Raw genomic sequence first — 20099 nt, forward strand, 5'->3', positions numbered from 1 at the left:
TCATCACGCTGCCCTGGTCCTCATCACACTGCCCTCATCCTCATCACTCTGCCCTGGTCCTCATCACTCTGCCCTGGTCCTCATCACTCTGCCCTGGTCCTCATCACCCTGCCCTGGTCCTCATCACCCTGCCCTGGTCCTCATCACCCTGCCCTCATCCTCATCACCCTGCCCTGGTCCTCATCACTCTGCCCTGGTCCTCATCACTCTGCCCTGGTCCTCATCACCCTGCCGTGGTCCTCATCACCCTGCCCTGGTCCTCATCACACTGCCCTGGTCCTCATCACACTGCCCTGGTCCTCATCACGCTGCCCTCGTCCTCATCATGTCCTGATTAGGAGACCAGGGTTTCTGCCTGAGGGAGGTACTAACCTTTCTAGAGGCAGAGTAGAGAGCAGTGCTGCTGAGTGTTACTTGAAGACTTGAGCTGTTTTCTCTAATTCATCTGTGTCAGCGTGTGGCCTTAAGGTTTAGTGAATTGGTTTCTGCTTTTCATTTAATTTAAGATTTTTGAAAGGGTGATAGTATTTGAGACTATTAAAATGGAATTCACTCAAATTATTATACATTTCATGTTTATGATGAGAAATAGAAACTTGCATGGAAACTATAGTGATACAGAGTGAGGTTTTTATCAAATGGTCTTGTTCAAAAAATTTACTGGAAAAAATTTTGCTGTGAAGTCATATACTTAAATTCACTCAGAAAATGTAAGAATTTTATGAAAGTTGCTGTGAAAATGACAAGAAACAACATGTCGAGAGAAGAATTTCACATGATGGTAGATGGGTTTATCATCTTAATACCATAAGAATTTTAAGCCCATGATTAATTGATAAAGCTAGTTCACTAGAGGAACATTTTTAGCTTAGAGCCAGTATGCACTAACTGGTAAAGGGTGGAGAATAAATAGTGCAAACTTAGAAACAAAATATTAAGTTCTCTCTGATTTTTAAAAAACAGACAAGTTTCCATTCAGACAAATGGATTTCAGCTTTGTGCATTCCAGTTTTTAATAATTAAGTAATTAATCCAGACAGTACTATATATTTAAGTATAATGGTACACAAATGAGAATAGTACAAATTTAGAATATAATGAATAAGGAGAAAATAAAAGTAAACTCGTGCCTTCTTTATAGTTGCTCTAAATAAATGAGATGAAGAAAATAAAGGAAAACTGAATGATTAACCAAAAAATAAGTCCGAAACGTTAACACTAGATACTTAATATATATTAATTCTTCTCATTATAAACTAAGAACAAAATATTTAAGTCATATTTAAATTCTGACATTAAGAGCTTTCTAAGGTGAAATAGAATCCCCTTCTGTACAGCAGGCTAGCAGCAAATGGCTCTAAAGGCAACTAGAGAAAAATGGGATGTCCTACACTGGTGATGGACCCACAGGAGCTGCTGTTTTACTCCATTCAGAAAAAAAGTAGAACAGAGCCATACTCTGGGCATCTCTGTGTGTGACCTGGGAAAGTTAACCTACTTATTTCCCTTCCCTCTTTCTTATAACCATCCCCTACGACTCTCTTGCCCATATTGGGTATGCTTGATTTGATCTGCCCCTATTTAGGATTATCTAACAGTGTTTGATTAAAATAATAATTAAATCAGAAAGCCTTCTATTTGTGTAAGGACATGACGATGTTCATGTGGTGAAAGGAGTGTAATGAACCACGTGGCAGCACCTGTAAAGATGTCTGGCCCGTGAGAGTATTTCATTAGGACAGTTTCCCTCACATCTTCCCTTTGAGAGTCAGGCATGTAGAGGGATGCTCAGTTTCCTCAGCACCGACCAAATTACCCATCTCAGCAGCCTGAAAAACACCGAGTGGATGGTCAGCATACTAGCAAATCTCCTAATTTCATCTAAGGACTAATTTTTACATTGAGGTTTCTAGAGGAAATCAACCCCAAACCCATTCCCTAATCATTTGCCTAAAGAAGTGTGTTATAGAGTCAGAGAATGGGTGTTTGTTTTTAATTTTGATGGAAAATTCATGGAAAATCAAGGTTTCTCAATTCAACAGCAAGAAGGACTGTGGGATACCCATCCTTTATCACCTTGTGTAGGCTGCGGCTCTTCCATTCAGTCCTCCGGTGGTAATGCCCATGCCATACTGCTCCCAGGACTCAACACCTAATCAAAGCATCCCCTCCCAGGCCACATGTGAGCACTTGTGAAATCCCATGGGCTTGAATTGAAGTGGACCCTCCCATATTTTCCTAAAAGGACAAAAGCACAACCTCACCCTCCCTTCTCTCTCTCTTTCCTCTCTTGTGTCCCCAGGGATTATCTTACTTTCTGTACAAACAGGAGGAAAATTAGAAACACTTCGCTGTATTTAACTGAGCAGCTGCTATGTCTTGTCACTTACATGGCTTTGTGGAAACCCTCAACAGGGCTTAAAAGTCGAAAGAGTCCATGGAGGCTAGAGGCAGCCAAATTGGGTTCAGGTCTTAGCTTCATTTTATCTGCATGTTTTATATTTTGAAGATTTCCACTTGCATAGACCTCCCAATAACCTGGATTTGGAACCTTGGAAGCATCTTTTACTTAGCTATCTTCTTGTGACCTTAATGTCTACAAGGGGTTCTTTAAAGGAACCAGTTAGGGAATTAATGAACTGGGAGAAGATACCTGGGAAATCCCCCACCTCTTGTTTCATTCCAGAAACATTACCTGGCATCAGTAAAGGAAGGATAATCCCATTTCCTTATCTGTTCTAATGGGCCTGTCTCTCTATAGAAAATAAGATTTCCTGACAGTGCCTCTCATCTTCTTTTCTGTCAGCTTCCTCTGCTCTTTTTTTTTCCCTTTCCACTCACTTTTACAACATAACCATGGGATTTTATTTCAGTTATCCTGCTTAGTCGTGCCTTGACCGGACTCTCATTGGGGCATTGGTGATGTGCAAGGACTCATACAATGAGATGCTAAACCAAGAGTATTTGGGGGGATAGGAACCAGCTTAGCCAATTATGTCCTACTCTAAGATAAGGGCTTTTAGACATGGTGATGACTTCACCAGACTCTTGTTGACAGTGTAAAGGCATCAGAAATTTCTCAAAATTACATATGCTGCAATTTTTTAAAATCTACTTCTGTGATTTAATCGGCTCAATGCATTTCAAATAGTAACAAATTTCAAACCTCTGATTTACTTACTCATGAAGAGGCTTGTTCAGACGTGGCTTATAGTTATGTTTAATTTATCTGATATGCATCATGCAATGTCTGGGGATTATCATCTTTCAGATGGAACTATTCATCTGTTTCACAATTAGAGTTCCTCAGACAAATCTTAAAACTGGCTTGTAAATCAGGCTCTTTCATGCTTTCCCAGTAATGGTCTCTTCACCATCTACAGATATTTTTAGGGCTTAAACTTTAATTAGCTTAGTTGTTAGGTTTAGAAAATGGAATAAAAAATAAAAATGAAATTAAGTATTAGCAACCTTGCCCTCGTTTTGTTGATATGAAACCATTCATTCATCCATTCACTGTTCAGTCAGCAAACATTTGTGGGTGTCAAACTTCTTTAAGCCACATGGGGAAAATGTAGAGACCTTTGCTAATTCTCTCTGTTTCTGAAGTGGATGATGAAACACCAATGTAATTGTTACTTTATAGGAAAAGTCTTTAGTGACCTATTAGCATTAAGGCTAATTGAAACATGGTACCTCTGTACAGCTCACCCAAGGCGTTGAGTACTTACACTCTTCCTCAAGTGTGCAAGGCGCCACACTGAGTTTTGAGGCTATAATGAGGAATCATACAGACCGGCCCTGTCCTTCCAAACATGAAATCTGGAGGGAGGAATTACCGCACACCCATACGTAACATGCGAGATTATGCACTGTCGTATGTAGGCATTCATGGGAACTCAGAGAGGACCCCAGAAACGTGGCACAGAGGGTGCTGGGTTAGCTGCATTTTGAGTATCTGTCGTAGTCAGAGGTGGAGAGCTGAGGTGGCTTTTGAACATCAGTCATTCATATTACTCATCTCACTGGCTAAAAATCACATCTTTTTCACAGGAACTATTTCAAATTAGACGTCCCCCGTCTTTATATTCAAAACGTCCTTACCTATTTTGAATGTTAGAGTAAATGTGCATTTTACTTTTTTAAACTTTACCTAAAGGCTTGGGCTTGTCCTTCTAGGTCTCAGAGATCAACTGAAATTACTCTGGCTTTTTCCTCCCTGACTTGGGTCACCTTTGAGCCAAGTTCATGAAACCACTTCTCTGTCTTTATCCAAGACCTGGATAAATTACAAAACACATCCCCACTTTAGCCCTCTTACCCCCCAGAAAAGCAGAGGAGAGGAAAACAAGTTCATCCCCTGGAGAGGGACCAACTTCCTCAGGAGGCCTGTGCGATGTCCACCCCATCCCTTTCTTCAAGAGCCCCCAAAAGTTCAGGGTAATATGAAGAAGTCCATCTCGTCCACTCTCTCTGGGGAGCAGGAACCCTCCCCTGTCCCCAGAGCCCCACAGTCCTGCACACACACCCTCACTGGGGGCATTGGGACCCATCCTAGGCCCAGCCCCTCTCAGGCTCCTGTGGTGGTCACGTGGTCACGGATGGCTCCCCCTTCCACCATCCTCCTGCAGGGGGAGGGAGGTGCACATGTGGCTTTCAAGTCCTGCTGCCCCCTTCTCATTAACCAAACTTGGAACCTTAAAGACGGGTAACACCTGCCTATAGCAAAATGAAGGGCATGTCCTGCTGTCATTTCACACAGGTCAGTGTGGTCAGGAAAATCAGATACCGGGCCAGCTTCTTGTTAAGCAGAACAGACACAAGGATGTCACGGGCCATCCGTAAATGGCCATCATCACCACCCTCCAAGCTCTGGTGCCCGTTAGGGCGCCATCATGCCAGGAACGCTGTCACTTAAGCGCACCTGGGCATCATTTAGACTCTAGCAGCAGCTCCCAGGAGTTCACCCTCTCTGCTTTCCTGGAGTTATCTTCCTTCTTCCACTGTCAAGGTCCTTCAATGTGCAGGCATTCATGTCTGTACTATATCTAGTGCTTACCACAGAGATGATGCATGCGTCTCGTGGAAACACATGCTTCGTTTATGGAATATTTTCCAGTTTTCTGTGTAGTTTTGCTTAAATGATGGGTTTCTTTTCCTTTATTAAAAAAAATGGTAAGGATTTTGTCAACAGCTGGAACTCATTCTATTGTTAGAATTACTGAAAACTTAGATATTCTTTGATATAATCACAGTCTTTTAGACTGAATACTCCTCGTCCAGATATTTTGGCAAAATGTGAAGATTTTTAAAATGATTTCCAAAGATCTGGCAAGAGCTGGTTTCTGTAAAATGATAAAGGTAGAGCTTCATCAAATTGCTCGTTAAACTCACCACCTTCCATGGCTAGGGTTCAGCTTTGGGCTTTCCCCAGTTAAAGGATTATTCTCTCTTTTTTAATGTATTTTTCAAATTTTATACTCTTGTTCTCTCTTATCTATTAACATGGATCATTTTAGAATATTGGCCAGCTTGATTCTAACATTCCTGTGGACTATGAGATTTTTCTTTCTGACAGATAGTTGAGAGATTGGAAGCACAGTTGAGAAATTACTTTACAGATGTGCCCCCAGTCAGAGAAATGATACTTGTGTCTCCATAAACACTCAGCCAGGTGGCTGAGGAGACCCCCAACTGACATGAAACTCGTCTGAAAACATAATTATCTAAAACCTAATGTAAAAACAGAGCCCAGAAACCCTAAATACCACTGGGCATATGGCTGTCTATATTTTTATTTTCCCAGAATATTCAGATGTCTGAAAACAAAGGAAGAAACATTTAAATTTGCCTTTAGAGTTTACTATTGTTTATATGGGGAAAGTAATTTTAAATTAAAACCTCGAGCATCCCTACCACCTACAAACAGATCTGACCTCCAAAATTCATCATCTCTTGGTGCATTGCTGAACGTTTAGATTTGTGACCATTTCAATGTGGGATAAAGTGGAGTGTCTAGTATCCCCAGGCTAAATCCCTGTGAAAATCTTGTCTTTTGGAAAATGCTGTGACTTGATCTGAGATGCAGAGACAGGAGTGTTTTCCGGCATCCTCATATCCATAGGCAACTAACTCCCAACCTAGTCAGGGCCTGCACTGATATCTGAGGGTCTTCACCCTGGGATGGTGGGTGCCGGTGTGTGCCATCTCCTCTCTGATGTCTGAATGTCTCTAAGGACCCCTTCAATTAAGAGAATAGCAGTTGAGCCTGGCCATTTCGACCAGCCTGGCCAGAATTTGGGCATCACTGGTCCATCCCGTAGGCACCTGGCATGTAATGTTTCATCCATTCACCTATTCCTGTCCATGTGGAGAGGGAATGCCTGCAGCCTGAGAAGCCCGGCCTGCAGGCTCCCAGCCTGTGGCTAGGAAGGATGCCGACCCACAACCTGCCTTGGCTTTATTTCTTCATTCTCGATTTGACTTAATCTCGGTGAAAATGCACAGAGACATCAGGTGCAATTCTCCTTTTAAAAATGCAGAAATGGAGGTAAATGGCTATAGTATGACTGAAAGGATATTGTTTTCTATAGGCTCCCAAGTCAGTCTCTGCAGAAAGCCCAGGATCTGGGCACGCTGCATGGAAGTGAAAAAGTGTCCTGCAGAGGAAAGAATTTGTATTATGCATCCTCACATCTCATCATTCCTACATGCTATCGTGTTGAGCAATGACTGGATTTTTTCCCCCTTTCTTTGGTTTTGATTTTTTCTACACTGGTTTCAATTTTATAAGCTTTCTCAATGTTTTAAACTTTTCTTGGGTCTGTGGACGTGCTTTTTGTAGGTTCAGTGTTCCCTGCACCTCTGGTGTGCCTTTGCTGTGCTCTGCTCACCAATGGTCAGCTCCGGGACGCCCTCAGGCAGCAAGCCGTGGTCCTCACCACCCCAAAGCAGCATCACCCTCAACTTTCCTGTCCGGATATCTGTCTTCATGGGTGACGTGTGTACATGTCACTGCAGTCTCTCTGTGGTTTAGATTCTGTGGCCGTGATGGGATGGTCTAGGGTGGTGGTTGGTTGGTGATGTTTGCTGTTTGTTATTAGCTGCTATGTGCTCAGGATCCAGCACATCCCAGGTATCAGGTATACACTTGTTGAATGAACAAATGCAAGATATCAACCGCTTTTCCATTTGTAAATATGCGAAGGCCACAGATGGAAATGGCGATGCAGGGTCAGCCCGCTGTCACCCCTCCATGGTGGCTTCCCCAGGGCTGCCCCTCAGGCTTCTCATCCTTCTGCTCCTGGATGTAAAGAAGGGAGCATATCTGAAAGTGAATTGAAATTCCCTAGAATTCAAATTCCCTTGCTTCTAGCTTTCTACTCAGCTCCCAGTGAAATAGAGTTAATTGTCCTCCAGTATATGAAGAGTTCTGAAACAGAATATATTATGAATCTCTTTCCTTCTCAAACAGGAATCAAACAAAAGCTTAAAATTCCTACACGTGCATGTCACGTTGGATAGAAAGGCCAGGCCAGCAGGTGACCTGTCATGCCAAGGCTAGAACGTGCAACGTGGGGTTTTGGCCAGACTGTCAGGGATCGAGTCCTGGCCCAGCCTCTTTAAAACTCGTGAGCTCCTTAAGCCTTTTACGCCTTAGCAAGCCCATCTATAAAGTGAGGATAATAATGTAATCACCCGTATAGGGTTCCTTTAAGGATTAGGGGAGAGAATACCTGTAAAGCTCTAACACTTAGTCTGGCCAAGTAAATGTCAGATTCTATTCTTTTCCATTAGTGTTATAGCTTTGCTTAAGAAATTGGACTGTTTAGGTTACTAAACTCTTAAAGCAAGAGGAAATTACACAATGATACTAGTCACGTGGCCCCAGGCAGGGGAGATGAACACGTTCCTCCCTATTTTGGATTGTGCTGCTGTCTTCAAGGTCCTGTGTGTTTTTGCACACTGGTGTGTTCAGGCATGTGTGGTGGACACACATACTTGGAGAGGGGCATGCAGCATGTCTCTGTGTGTCTCTGTGTGCCCACGGGGTGTGCAAGCTGGTAGCTGCCACAGTGAGTGGACAAAGCATGGCCTGCCCTTTTCCTACCAGGATGATGGGACAACGGCCAGTGGGCAGGACTTTGGGGCAGCTCAGGAGGAGGAGTGGGGGCGAAGGGTACAGGAAGTACGTCCTGGAAGCTGCAGTTTCCAGCATAACAGATGAGTTTACTCTCCTATGCAGCATTTAAAGGAGATGGAGAGAAATGGTCCTGTGAAATGCTTTCTGATTCCCCAGCCTCATGGATGGAGCGTGCCCTCCTTGGGAGGACTCAGGTCGCCACGCGGAGTTCAGTCCAGCACGTTGTGTGATAAGGCAGCATGTGGTCCTGTCCACAGGGGCAGCCCTGACCTTGCAGAGTCCTCGGCCTCCCACTGAATGTCCCAAACAGGCCACTCGTTCTGAAACCTGTCCTGTGGAGCTCCTACTTTCCCCTTCTCCACCCAGTCTGCTATCTTAGCATCTGACCTTGACAACATGCCAGCCTGTAACCTTTTCAGACTCACGAACTGAGAACTTTAGGTCCAGGTAAATGCTGAACGCAAGATCTTGAGTGTACAGAGTCTATGCATATTGTGAGCGAAAGTCTCTGCCTAAGGACCTAAGAAAAGCCCTTTGATACAACGGCATAGACGTTGCACACAAGCATGAGGACCGTTTCTTTTGCTTAATCTTTAGTTCACCATTTTTTCTTCAAGTGAGGTTATGGGTTGGTTGAAATACAGGTAAGCACAATGTAATGAATAGACAACAGAAAAGCGGGAGTTTGAGAGAGATTTCAACTCATAAGGCAACTCATAAGGGAGAAATGATCTGATAAGAACCATACAGAAATTAAGAAACAAGATCAGGAGTATGAAAAAAGAAATGCAGATGTTCTCGGCCACGACTGTGGGTTCAGATTTTCAGATTCTCAAGTGAAGCAAAGACCTTCTGTTCTCATGGAATTTTCTGCAGCCCTGGATAAACTGTGAAAAATGGTTTCTCAAAGCATAACCAAAACCTTTACAAGCAGCCTGGCCATGTGATACCTGGGATGCTCCCTAAGAGCTCAGGTGTAAGAGTCTGGGCACAGCCCAAGGAGCAGAGCCCTGATGTGAAGTCTGCCTTCCACTCCGCCCTCCACTGAGGAGGGAATGTGAACAGGCCCAGAACCTTTCCTTCTTCTTCAGTGCCTGTGTGGGTGTGTGCTTTATGGGGCCCCTGACGTGCTTTCCAGTTTGACTTTCTGTGTCAATCGACGATTACCACGTGGATCAAAACAGAAACCAGGATGTCAGCTTCCCCTGCTCCCAGCTCCTCCCTCCCTGGTGCATCTCTTAGGCTTTTGTTGCTAAGCTTTCTGGGGGGCAGAGAACAGGAAGGGGAAGGGGAGGCCCGAGCAGGTAGGCAGACAGGCTGCAGGCCAATATGAGGTCAGGTGAGCATCACCTGAGAGGTCAGGCCCCTCCTGCCTCATCCTGCACTGCCCGGTGTCCTTGAGAAAAGACTGTCCAGGATGTCAGAAAGAGGAGATGTGCATTTTCATGAAGGCCCAAATCTGTAGATGTTGGAATTATTTTTCATTACAAATGTCACAAACATAAAAAATAAGGAAGACAAATCTTCCTCTGACCCAAGGTCACTGCAAACATTTTAATAAGTCCTGTCCCATCTCTTCCTTATGTTCCGGTTTACACGTGTGTGCTCTCTTTCAGAGGTTCGTTAATGATAAGCTTTTCCATGTTATCACATCATTTGTATCCTTCCTTTGCAGAGAGTTCCTCCTTACGTATTAAATCAATAGCTCATTTTTAATATGGGAGTTCACATTCTTGAGCAAATACATTCAACCATTATTGATACTTTTGTTGATCTAAAACAATAAAATAGCTAGTTATTTTACCGGCCAAATGGGTTTATCAGGGAACAGCAAAGAACTGCAATTCTGGACATGCAATTTATGTCAAACCACAGGCAAGTCCAGAGAATAAAGGAGAGGAACATTCTTTTATAGAGGAGAAAAGGAAGTTGTGATGGGTTGTTATAAATGAAAAGTCCATTGGAGGAAACTGGGAGTTTGAAGTATAAAGACTTTCCATTGGCTGAGCTGTGCAGTTTCTCACTGGCTGGACTGTTGCCAGACAAGGAGAAATTCTTCCTTCCTTCTGCTTGTAGTAAAGTAATAACCTTCTTCCTGTTGGAGATGCAAGGTACCTCTCTTCTTGTCGATAATGCAGTTGACATCAAGTGGTAGGGCATGAGAGCTCCCCCTTCTAGCTTTCCCATTACTTTTTCTTTTTTTCTTTTGAATATAAGGGACCTGAATGACTCTTTTTTCTTTGAAAATAAAGAGTATTATTCTTATATAAATTAAAAAATGACCTTTCTGTGTGTGGTTCTATACTACAGTTTTAAGTAAGATGTCATCATTTAAAGTGTGAGAGTCTAGTAGCCAATAGTTTACCTTCACTAATTCAACCAATGTTTATTGTGTACCTCTTCATTTTGTGTGTCAAGTACTATGTGTTGAAGGGTTTACAATAAATACTCATGAATTTCACATTCTATGCATTAAAACTTTAGTATTATCAGAATATTTAATCATACTTTCTTATTAATTTTTTTGAAGACTATAGATTACTTTTTGAAAGTAAGAATATCTGTGCAACCACTACCCATATATAGAACTGGAACATTGTCAGCACCAAAATAACCTCTGAAAATAACCTCTGAATCTTACTTTTAGTTACACACCGTAAATTCTGTTTTATAGCATTTTTGTCATTGTCATTTTCTTAAATGAATTTTGCTGTGAACCTGATGACCACTCTCCTGTTTTGTCCTACTTCCACTAATTGCTTAAAATTTCCAGGCAACACTCTACATTTTCCCTTTCTTCCTTATCTGCTTGTGGCCCATCAGTGTCCTCCACTGAAGATTGTACTGTCTTTCAGAAGGAGCATTTGGAAATGTGCGCAGGCATTTTAGTTGCCGTGATGAGTGGGGGTGGGTTGCTTTCAGCATCTAGTGGGCGGATCCAGGGTTGCTAAAAGTCTTATGATATGACAACCGTGCTGCACAAGTAATGCTGGCACCTAAAATGTCAGTAGTGTCCCACTAAGAAAAATGAAAGGTCTCCAATGTCACCAGCTAAAAGAACTAACTGACAGGGCTTCCCTGGTGGCGCAGTGGTTGAGAGTCCGCCTGCCGATACAGGGGACACGGGTTCGTGCCCCGGTCTGGGAAGATCCCACATGCCGCGGAGCGGTTGGGCCCGTGAGCCATGGCCGCTGAGCCTGCGCGTCCAGAGCCTGTGCTCCACAACGGGAGAGGCCACAACAGTGAGAGGCCTGAGTACCACAAAAAAAAAAAAAAAAAAAATTAACTGGCAGAGTCAGAACTTGGACATGCATTGGACAAATTCAGTGTTTTTCTTTGGGTTATATTTTTTCTATCACATTGTTACTAAATTATTCCATGAATGACTAGATCTAGATTTCCCTCTTATCCGATTAACCTGTAAAAGTTTGGGACTTGGCTGACACCAAGGTCAAACAAATGTCTCCACTAAGAAAGAAAAATGAATACATTAATAAAGTAAAGTTATGTTTCTATTTCAAAGAAAAACAATTTCCTATTTGCTTGATCGAGAGCCTGTACCTCACTCAGGACCATCAGTGATCATTAAGGCCTGATTCTTTGTTAAGACTTGAGCATAAGCATTGAATTTCACAAGTCTTCAATCTCAAAACTGGAAACCAAACTGAAGACATTATTCATAGAGTCACACCTAAAAAGCCAGAAGAGTTTGGTTAAAGAATTTAAAAAAAAAATTGACTTTTAAATTATCATATAAGTGGAGAGAAAAGATTAATTTTCCTTCTCTACTATTAGAACTGACAACCAGCAGTTTTAGAAAATGGTACTCTTGTTCAGTAGGTCCTCATGTAAATTGGGTCATTAAGATTATCTGGCTTAATTTCGAGGAGTTCGCAGGATTTAATTTAGTGGAGTTCACAAGATTCCCTACAGAACAGCTTTAAAATGACATGTGTTTCTTTTTTTTAATTTAATAGTCTCTTATTCCCTGTTAGCAAGTGGAACAGTAGACTCATAAAACATTGATTCAGATTTCGTCTCTGCATTGATACATGGGTCAGTCATCAACACTGTGCCTAGTTCATCCTAAGTACTGTATAAAGAAGAGACTATACCCTTACTTGGATGATTCTTTCTGCCAAGTATTATTAACTCACTACAGTCATCCTTCCCTGTTGGTTCCAGGAACCCGCATGGATACCAAAATCTGCATATGCTCAAGTCCCTTATATAAAATGAGGTGGTATTTGCAAATAACCTATGCACATCCCTCCACACACTTTAAATCATCTCTAGGTGGCTTATAATACCTAATAGAATGTCAATGCTACCTAAATAGTTGTAAATACTTGGTAAATGCTAGGTAAATGGTTGCTGGCACAAGGCAAATCCAAGTTTGTTTTTCTAGAACTTTCTGGGATTGTTTTTCTGATTTTTTTCCATCTGTAGTTGGTTGAATCAGCAGACTCGGAACCCTTGGACCAGGAGAGCTGACTGTATTAACTTGCCGGGGCTTAGAAGTTACTGAATATAATGAAATTGGCCGATGGCTGAAAAACTGCCTAATAAGTGTGGGAGCAGATCAATCCAGGCAGGCTGGACTCTCCGCTCTCAGGAAATTTGATCTAAGGGATGACACATATATGCCCACTGAACTTTGACATTAGGTTCACCATATAATGTCTTACCCAAACCTGGATGCTACTGAGAGGCAAAAGGGTTGCTTACCATTTTTCTAGGACAAATGAGCACAAACCTGGGCTAGCCTGGCAGGAACTGTCTTTACTCACAACACTCCGGACACCAAATGTGTGGGTTTTGTCCACACCAACCAGCATTGCCGGATTTTCCAGCTTCCAACAGGGTGTCCTGCATTAATCTAACTCCGGTACTAACTACCTAGAGTCACCATCAGACCCCACAGGTGAAGGGCTCAGTCCCACAGCACTGCTCCCACTTCAGATGCCATTTGCATGCCAGGGCACCCACACTTCTGTCTGACTTGGCTACAAAGCTGTGGGTTCTATACTCTCCTACCCACCCCCCGGTTCCAGGTTCAATAATTTGCTACACCAGCTCACAGACCTAAGGAAGGCACTTTACTTACTTACTGTCACCGGTTTATTGTAAAAGACACCAGGGAACGGCGAGATGAAGAGGTACACAGGGAGAGGTCGGGAAGGGTTCCGGACCCCATGAAGCCAGGGTGTGCCATCCTCCTGGAAGCTCTCTGAACACGTTGTTTAGGGGTTTCCATGGAGATTTCATTACACAGCATTGATTAAATCATTGGTCATTGGTAACTGGACTAAATTTCCAGCCCCTTTCCCCTCCCCAGAGGCCCAGGATTGGGCTGAAACCCTCTAATCATGCCTTGATGCTTCTGGGGTCCAGCCCCGTGCATAAGCTGTGAAGGGACCCCGCCACCCGCCGGCTCAGACACTCCAAAGGTTCTAGGAGCTGTGTGCCAAGAGCCAGGGTCAAAGACCAGGTATTTATTTTTTACTACGTGTATATCACAGCTCTGTAACCTGAGACATAAAAGTGGTGGCCTTGGGTATTGCGTAAAGCGCGGTTCTCAAAGTGTGGTCCGCAGGGCAGCAGTGCCAGCAGCACCTGGGCATCGGTTAGAAATGTAAATCCACAGCCCCCACCCCACGCCTGCTGAATCCAAGGCTCTGAGGTGGCCAGGATTCTGTGTTTAAACTACCAGAGGATTCAGATGTGCTCTCAAGTCAGGGAGCACGGGAGTTCAGAGGCAGGGGGATGTGGGTCTGACTTAAAGGGTTAAGAAGACTTCTGCCAGGTGTGTCAGGGGTGGCAGCAGAGGACCGTATTCCAGGTAGAGAGACAGCTGGGAGTCAGAGGACCAGGGGGGATGTCGGCATAAGAGAGATGCAGCAGAGCTGGAGGACAAGGCTGGGAAGTCTCCAGCTTAAAAAAAGAAAAACAGACTTTTAACCTGGGAGTGGCATGAGCGTGTGTGTCTGTGTGTGTGTGTGCGTGTGTGAAGGAAGTATCCATGGTATCAGTCCAACAGCTGGACTTGAAGGAGGAATGCCTGGAGTAAGGCATGGGCGTGGGGGGCAGGGGACTACAAGACTGATCCCTTGACCACACAGAGACCACAGAACCTCAGACAGGCGGGGCTGGAGGAAGCCTGCTTTGAAATGGATGTTTATGTATTTGTGCATCTGTTAGACGGCCAGGTCTGTGAGTCCAGGAGGCAGCCTGGGGACATCGGGGCTAAGAGCGGGTGCAGGGCAGGAGACGGGGGCGGGTCAGTAATCCATCGCCACGTGCAGTCAGGGTGATGCCCAGGAAAGCACCTCCAGGAAAGTGGACGAGGGCGAACCTGTGCAAGGCTTGGAGTGTAAGACGTGAGGGACCCTCCTCCAGTGCCCATCACTTCGCGTTTGCGTCTGTTCTGTGTGTGACGTAGTGACAGGGCACACAGCTGGCTTGGTACCACATCAAGGACACTGAAAGAGATGGATTTCCGATATGTGTTTCCTTCCACAGTGAAGCCCAGCAGGTGTCAGTGGGTTGTGTTGCCTGACGTGCCTCTTGGTTCCCCCCGTCCCCAGGAGAGCTGTGGCCACGAGGGCTCCATGGCCTTGCTACACAGGTCACCAAGCCCATCTTTGATTTTACTAAATCTATATATTAGAACAAATGCCACGGCTTCAGTCTTAGCAGAGCCTGGAAATATTCTTTTTTTATTATCATTCTTCTGCCTCGTGGGATTGAAGTTCACCTTGACCTTCTTCCTGTTACTGCTCCGGGACCCTTGCTGTATGTGACTTAAATCTTGTTCTTTCATAGAAATACTCACTTTCAAGATTCTCAACATGTTTAAGTAAATTTTCTTAGATTTCTGCAGAAATATTCCATGACCTTTATCAAAGTCACTTTTATAAATATGCTGTTCCTGATGAGAGACCATTAAAATCAGGAAGATACAGTTGTGAAATCCACACTGGGGTGCATCAAATGAAAACTGTTTAACTTGGTTAAAATATGATTGGGTCACGTTGGCAGAGAGCTGAATAATCGCACAAAACCACAAGGGTCCTGTGTCACCTCTGATTGTCCTCCATCAGCACCGACAGGGCCATACCCAAGGCAGGAAGTGGTCTGGGGCTCAGACGCATGAGATCTGTGCTTGGGAAACAGGAGGGCTCTTTTCCCTCTACTGATCAAGGGAACTGATTCTCTAGAGAAGGGAACTTTCCCCATCGACTTGCCTTATTCCTTTTGACAAAGCAAAGCCAAATGTCAAACTTGTTTCCACGTATATCTTCGAGACTTTTAGTGTCTTCGAGTAAGGGACTCGGTTTCATAGAGAACCGAGCATTAGATGCTGTTGAGCCTGGAGTTGCCAGCCTGTGGCTTTGGTCCTCTGAAACCATGTCTTGGGTCCCTTCCTTTATGAGACACCTCTGGTCATCTGCCTGTGGGGACCAAGTTGGATGCAGGTCATTCTGAGCAGTGCAGCCTTGACTGCAGAGGAAGTAAAACAGATGGGCCTCACGGACAGGAGGACTCCATCCATTTTCCAAGCACTACAATAAAAATCATTTTAAATCTTAATATTAATTGTGTTAATTTTTAAAATCAACACTGGTTTGGTTCTTTTTCTTTCTTTTTTTTGTTCCTTTTCACTGAATGAACTCCTTAACTTCATCCTTCAAGATATATATCTATTTACAGTCCTTTTGTATTGTGGTAAAATATATGATATATATTATATATGATATAAAATGTACCATTTTAACCACTTTTGAATGCATGGTTCAGTGGTATTAAGCACATTCATATTGTGCAAATGTCACCACCGTCCATCTCCAGATCTTTTCCATCTTCCCAAACTGAAACTCTGCCTATGAGACACCTCCCCACCCCGTCATCCCCCATCCCCTGGCAACCACCCTTCTACTTTCTGTCTCTGTGATTTTGACTAGTCTAGGTACCCTGCTGTAAGTAATGGTTCCTTTTTAAAAAATTATTTATATTTTGGCCATGCCCTATGGCACGTGGGATCTTAGTTCCCCAACCAGGGAACAAACCTGCACCCCTTGCATTGGAAGGGCAGAATCTTAACCACTGGACTGCCAGGGAAGCCCCATTGGTACCTTTTTTAGTAAATTTAATGAATTGAAATACCGAACATATTGAGGGATGCTCAGAAAGCCTGAGTAGCCCTGGGGATGTAAATGGAGCTGAGAATCAGACCAACTTTCATTTCCATTGACCTCCTTTGAGGCAACATCCAAGCCATGATTGTGAAAAGGTCACCATCCAGCTGCAACCCTGGAGGTATTTTGCTCTGTGAATTCTCTGGTGGGGAAGCGCTTATCACTTTGTTGTCCGTATTTCTTTCTGGTTTATTACCGATCATTTCCTGTTGTGCCCTCTCACTTAGAAGCACAAGTGAGTGTACTTAATATGGGTTTGTTTTGAAAAAATGGCTGGTGTTTCCAATTCTGGAAACAATAGAAAAGAACCAAAAGATTGTTTTGTCAAATATATGTTGGCACCCATAGCAAGACACACGTTCCAAGATGTTGAAATGTAGGGGGAAGATACAAGCCATCTTAGAATTTATGCAATTCACTGATAGAAATCACCAAGACAGGCCAGAAAAGTAGAATATTAGTAGTCAGCCCAAGGCCATTAATGCAAAGACGTGCCAATACAGTAAAGATTTTCTTCAAGAGAGTTCATGAGCTCTTCGTCTGCCTTTTACCACAGGGCATGTTTGTGAGTCTTCACTGTGCACCCCACTCTCTCACAGGGCAGATGACCACGAGAGCAGGCTGCTACAGAGACCTGAGGTTCCCGGTGAACGCATCATTCTGCAGCCCCGACACCCGGCCTGTCACAGGGGTCGTGCCTTGCAAAGTGTCCGCCTGTCCCCCCAGGTAAGAACTGCCATGTTCCTCTGAATGGGTAGCAGGGTTTTGCAGATATAATGCTGAGGCCTTGGTGCTCCTGAGTCTGGGGAACAGAAGTACCAACCACTGCCACATAATCCGTGACAGCAGAGGCAAAAGGAACAAGAACTGCCTGAACAGGTGAGCCAAATAAAGGGTGCCGGGGCTGGAAACAGCCTGCAAAGCCTTGTCAGTGGGAGCGAAGGTCTCGTAGTAGACGGCGCTTGTTCTGTCTTACTCAGCGCAGGCTGTGGGAGGGATGGTGTGCTGTGGACATAGGAACGCTTTCCCTCGCAGCCTCTATCCCCTTCGCTGGCGTTTCCTTTTCTTACTGAGTGAAACCTGTTAGAAGAACCTGCTGGCGAGGCCTGTCCAGGCTGTAGAGGGAATGTGGACGCTGCACACTTGTGGGACGGGCCACAGAAAGCAGGGCTCTGTCATCCCACTCACCTGTCCCCAGTACTGCCGCCCCTCCACGTTACTGAAGAAAGTTCAGGTTCCCTGACACGGGGGTTGGGAAGGACCCCTGGGAGGCAGCCGTGGTCCTGCCCTGCCCTCCTCAGCCATCACTCCCTGGGCTTGTCCGTAGTCTGTCTGCTTCTCACTTGCTTCATCTTCACAGAGGGGCTGTGGAAATCATCTGAGTAACGTATTTATGGGATGAAAGGCCCACTAGACCCTTCAGACAGCGGAGGTACCCGCCACAACACATGTGATCTCATACATCTTGATTTTAAAGATGCACAGGAGATGGCTCTGCTTGAGCTGAGCCTCAAAGCAGAGAGCCGGATGCCTCCCCCAGAGACAGTAACACCCAAGAGGGAGGGAGGCACTGTCTCCCTTCTCTCTGAGTCTGTGGGTCCCTGGTCCCTCACTTAGGGTAGAGATGGAGGACACAGACCAGCATCTGAGAGGCCCGGACCTTGCCCCCCACCGCTGTGAGGGGCGCGGGGCCTCCTTGGGAAGATGTGTCCTCCCTCAGAGGGCCAGTGGCCCGACTCAGCCGGACTCCTCGGCTAGCACGCCCCACAGCCTGGTAATGAGAGAGAGAGATGGGTCGGTATTTGCAAAAGGAATTTAGCGCCTCAGGCCCATCACCCACCGAGGCACTGGAGGCCCACCTGGGGGTTTTTCTGGGACCGAAGGAGCTCCTGGAACTGATACCCAACCTGGTCCTCGCTTCACCTGTCAGCGATCCTGCAGCCAGCCGGGCGCCCCCATGGTCTGCGCAGGGCTGGACGGCAGACAGGAGCTCAGCCACTGTGGGCTCCTTCTGTGCCTGAAGCGACACACCCAGTGCACACCGTCCAGGATGGTTTACGAAATGAAGCCCCTGGCCAACCAAGAGAAGACATAGCACAGCACCACTTCTGCAAAATGAACCTCCCGTCCGAAGGAAACAAGGGGCCAGACAGCCAGGGCTCCCAGGGTCCGCTGAGGTGTTGCACCAACCTGACCCCTTCTCCCCGGACAGCCGGTTCTGCACCTGTGTTCCAGGTAACACAGCGTGGACCTCACTGTGACCTCTGATCATACCTCTCCAAGGAGCCTTGGGGAGAAGGATGTTAAGAGCACTGCTGCAGGCACTGGGCTTCTCTTTCCACAGTGCACCGAGTTCTTGCTAAGTCAGAGGAATCCAGGGTGCCTCAGGCAACTAGTTAACCGTGTTGAAAAGCCGAAAAAACCTCACTAATTTAGTCTAAGAGGGGTGTGTTTGTGCGTGTGACTTCTATGTGCAGGGGAAACTAAAGTTACTGGTGACTTGGGACTAAACCCATCGGAATGCTAAAGCTCAGGCTGATTGGGAATGTTTAGTTATTGCATGGAATCTCTCCCTGGGGTCGTGTGAGTGGCTCATCCCCTTGTAGTCCAAGCTGCCCAGGTAGCCTTGGTGAAGCTCATTACAGTGGACTCAAGTGAACACTGACCCCAGCCCCGGGCTAAGTCACCCACTCCTCGGCTTCCAGCTTCGTGATTTTAAGCATCCCATAACTAGGATGAGAAGTGGTGGTTGGGACACCCTGAATAGGCCCCTCTGCATCTCCAAACCGTGCAGGACTCAGCCCAGGATGCAGGAGTGGCTGGCAGCCCTGAGGGGGCAGGGGAAGCAGAGGCAGCCGCGGTAGCCAGCAACTGATGCTTCTCCGAGGACGGCCTCCACCCCATGGTGCGGGGAGAAAGCTGGGGGTTCCCCTCCCTCCCTCTCCTGGGCTTCCTCCTTGTACTGAACCCTTAGGGGAGGCATTTAAGCGATGCCCAGCTGCTGTCTGTTCAGTGTTACCCCAGATGGCAGGCTGCTTCTACCAGTGTCTGGTCCCGTGTAAGTGCACCAGAAATATCACTTTCCACGAAGGTCACTTATTGGATTGGATTATTGGTTATTGGATTTCAGTGATAGAACTCTAGCATACCTTACGTGGTCGGGCAAAACTGTCCTTATTCTCAACCATTATCCATGACTATCATCATCATCTCTTGTGTCTGTTTATATAAATCTTGTTTCCTGGTACAGAATTTTCACGCTCATTGATTCCAGAAAATCTCTCCAGGGTCAGATGTTAGTTTTGTCCACTGTCGTATCCTGAGGGACGAGAGCTGCACCTGTCTCTCAATAAATGCTTGTAGAATTCAGGGATGAACCAGGGTCCCATGGGTCAGGGCAAGAACTCCAGGCCTGTGGCATGGTCTCGGGAAAGTGGCTTCACCTCCTGATGCCTCGGTTTCCTCAGCTGTGAGTTGACAAAGACAAAACACACAGACGTATGCCCTAAGTACGAAGCTCTGTGACCCCACTCTCCCTTGGGGGGTCTTGTAGGTGAGCCCAGCCAGTCCTGTTTGTATGCTGCCATTGAGAAATAAGACGCTGCTTTGTCAACTCTCTTGTAATCTGTAATAAGCCTTATTTGTATGTTTCCACGTGTCTCTCACGTAAAGTACCCGTCCTAGGCCAGCCTCCTTCAAGATCTGCCCCAAGAGTAAGAGAGCTTGTACTATTCTTGATGAGCCATAGCTTTAGGGAC

At 45.3% G+C, this 20099-nt stretch overlaps 1 protein-coding gene across 1 annotated transcript in view; it reads left to right on the top strand.

Moving 5' to 3' along the window:
• Nucleotides 1-20099, top strand: part of ADAMTS16 (ADAM metallopeptidase with thrombospondin type 1 motif 16) — a 154294-nt gene that overhangs the window by 86934 nt on the left and 47261 nt on the right. The window contains exon 17 of the mRNA XM_067730343.1: nucleotides 16941-17067. Within this exon, the coding sequence (XP_067586444.1) occupies nucleotides 16941-17067 (127 nt within the window). The remainder of the gene's footprint in view (nucleotides 1-16940; nucleotides 17068-20099) is intronic.

This window comes from Pseudorca crassidens, chromosome 3 (genome assembly GCF_039906515.1).
Source record: "Pseudorca crassidens isolate mPseCra1 chromosome 3, mPseCra1.hap1, whole genome shotgun sequence".
Classification (NCBI taxonomy): domain Eukaryota; kingdom Metazoa; phylum Chordata; class Mammalia; order Artiodactyla; family Delphinidae; genus Pseudorca; species Pseudorca crassidens.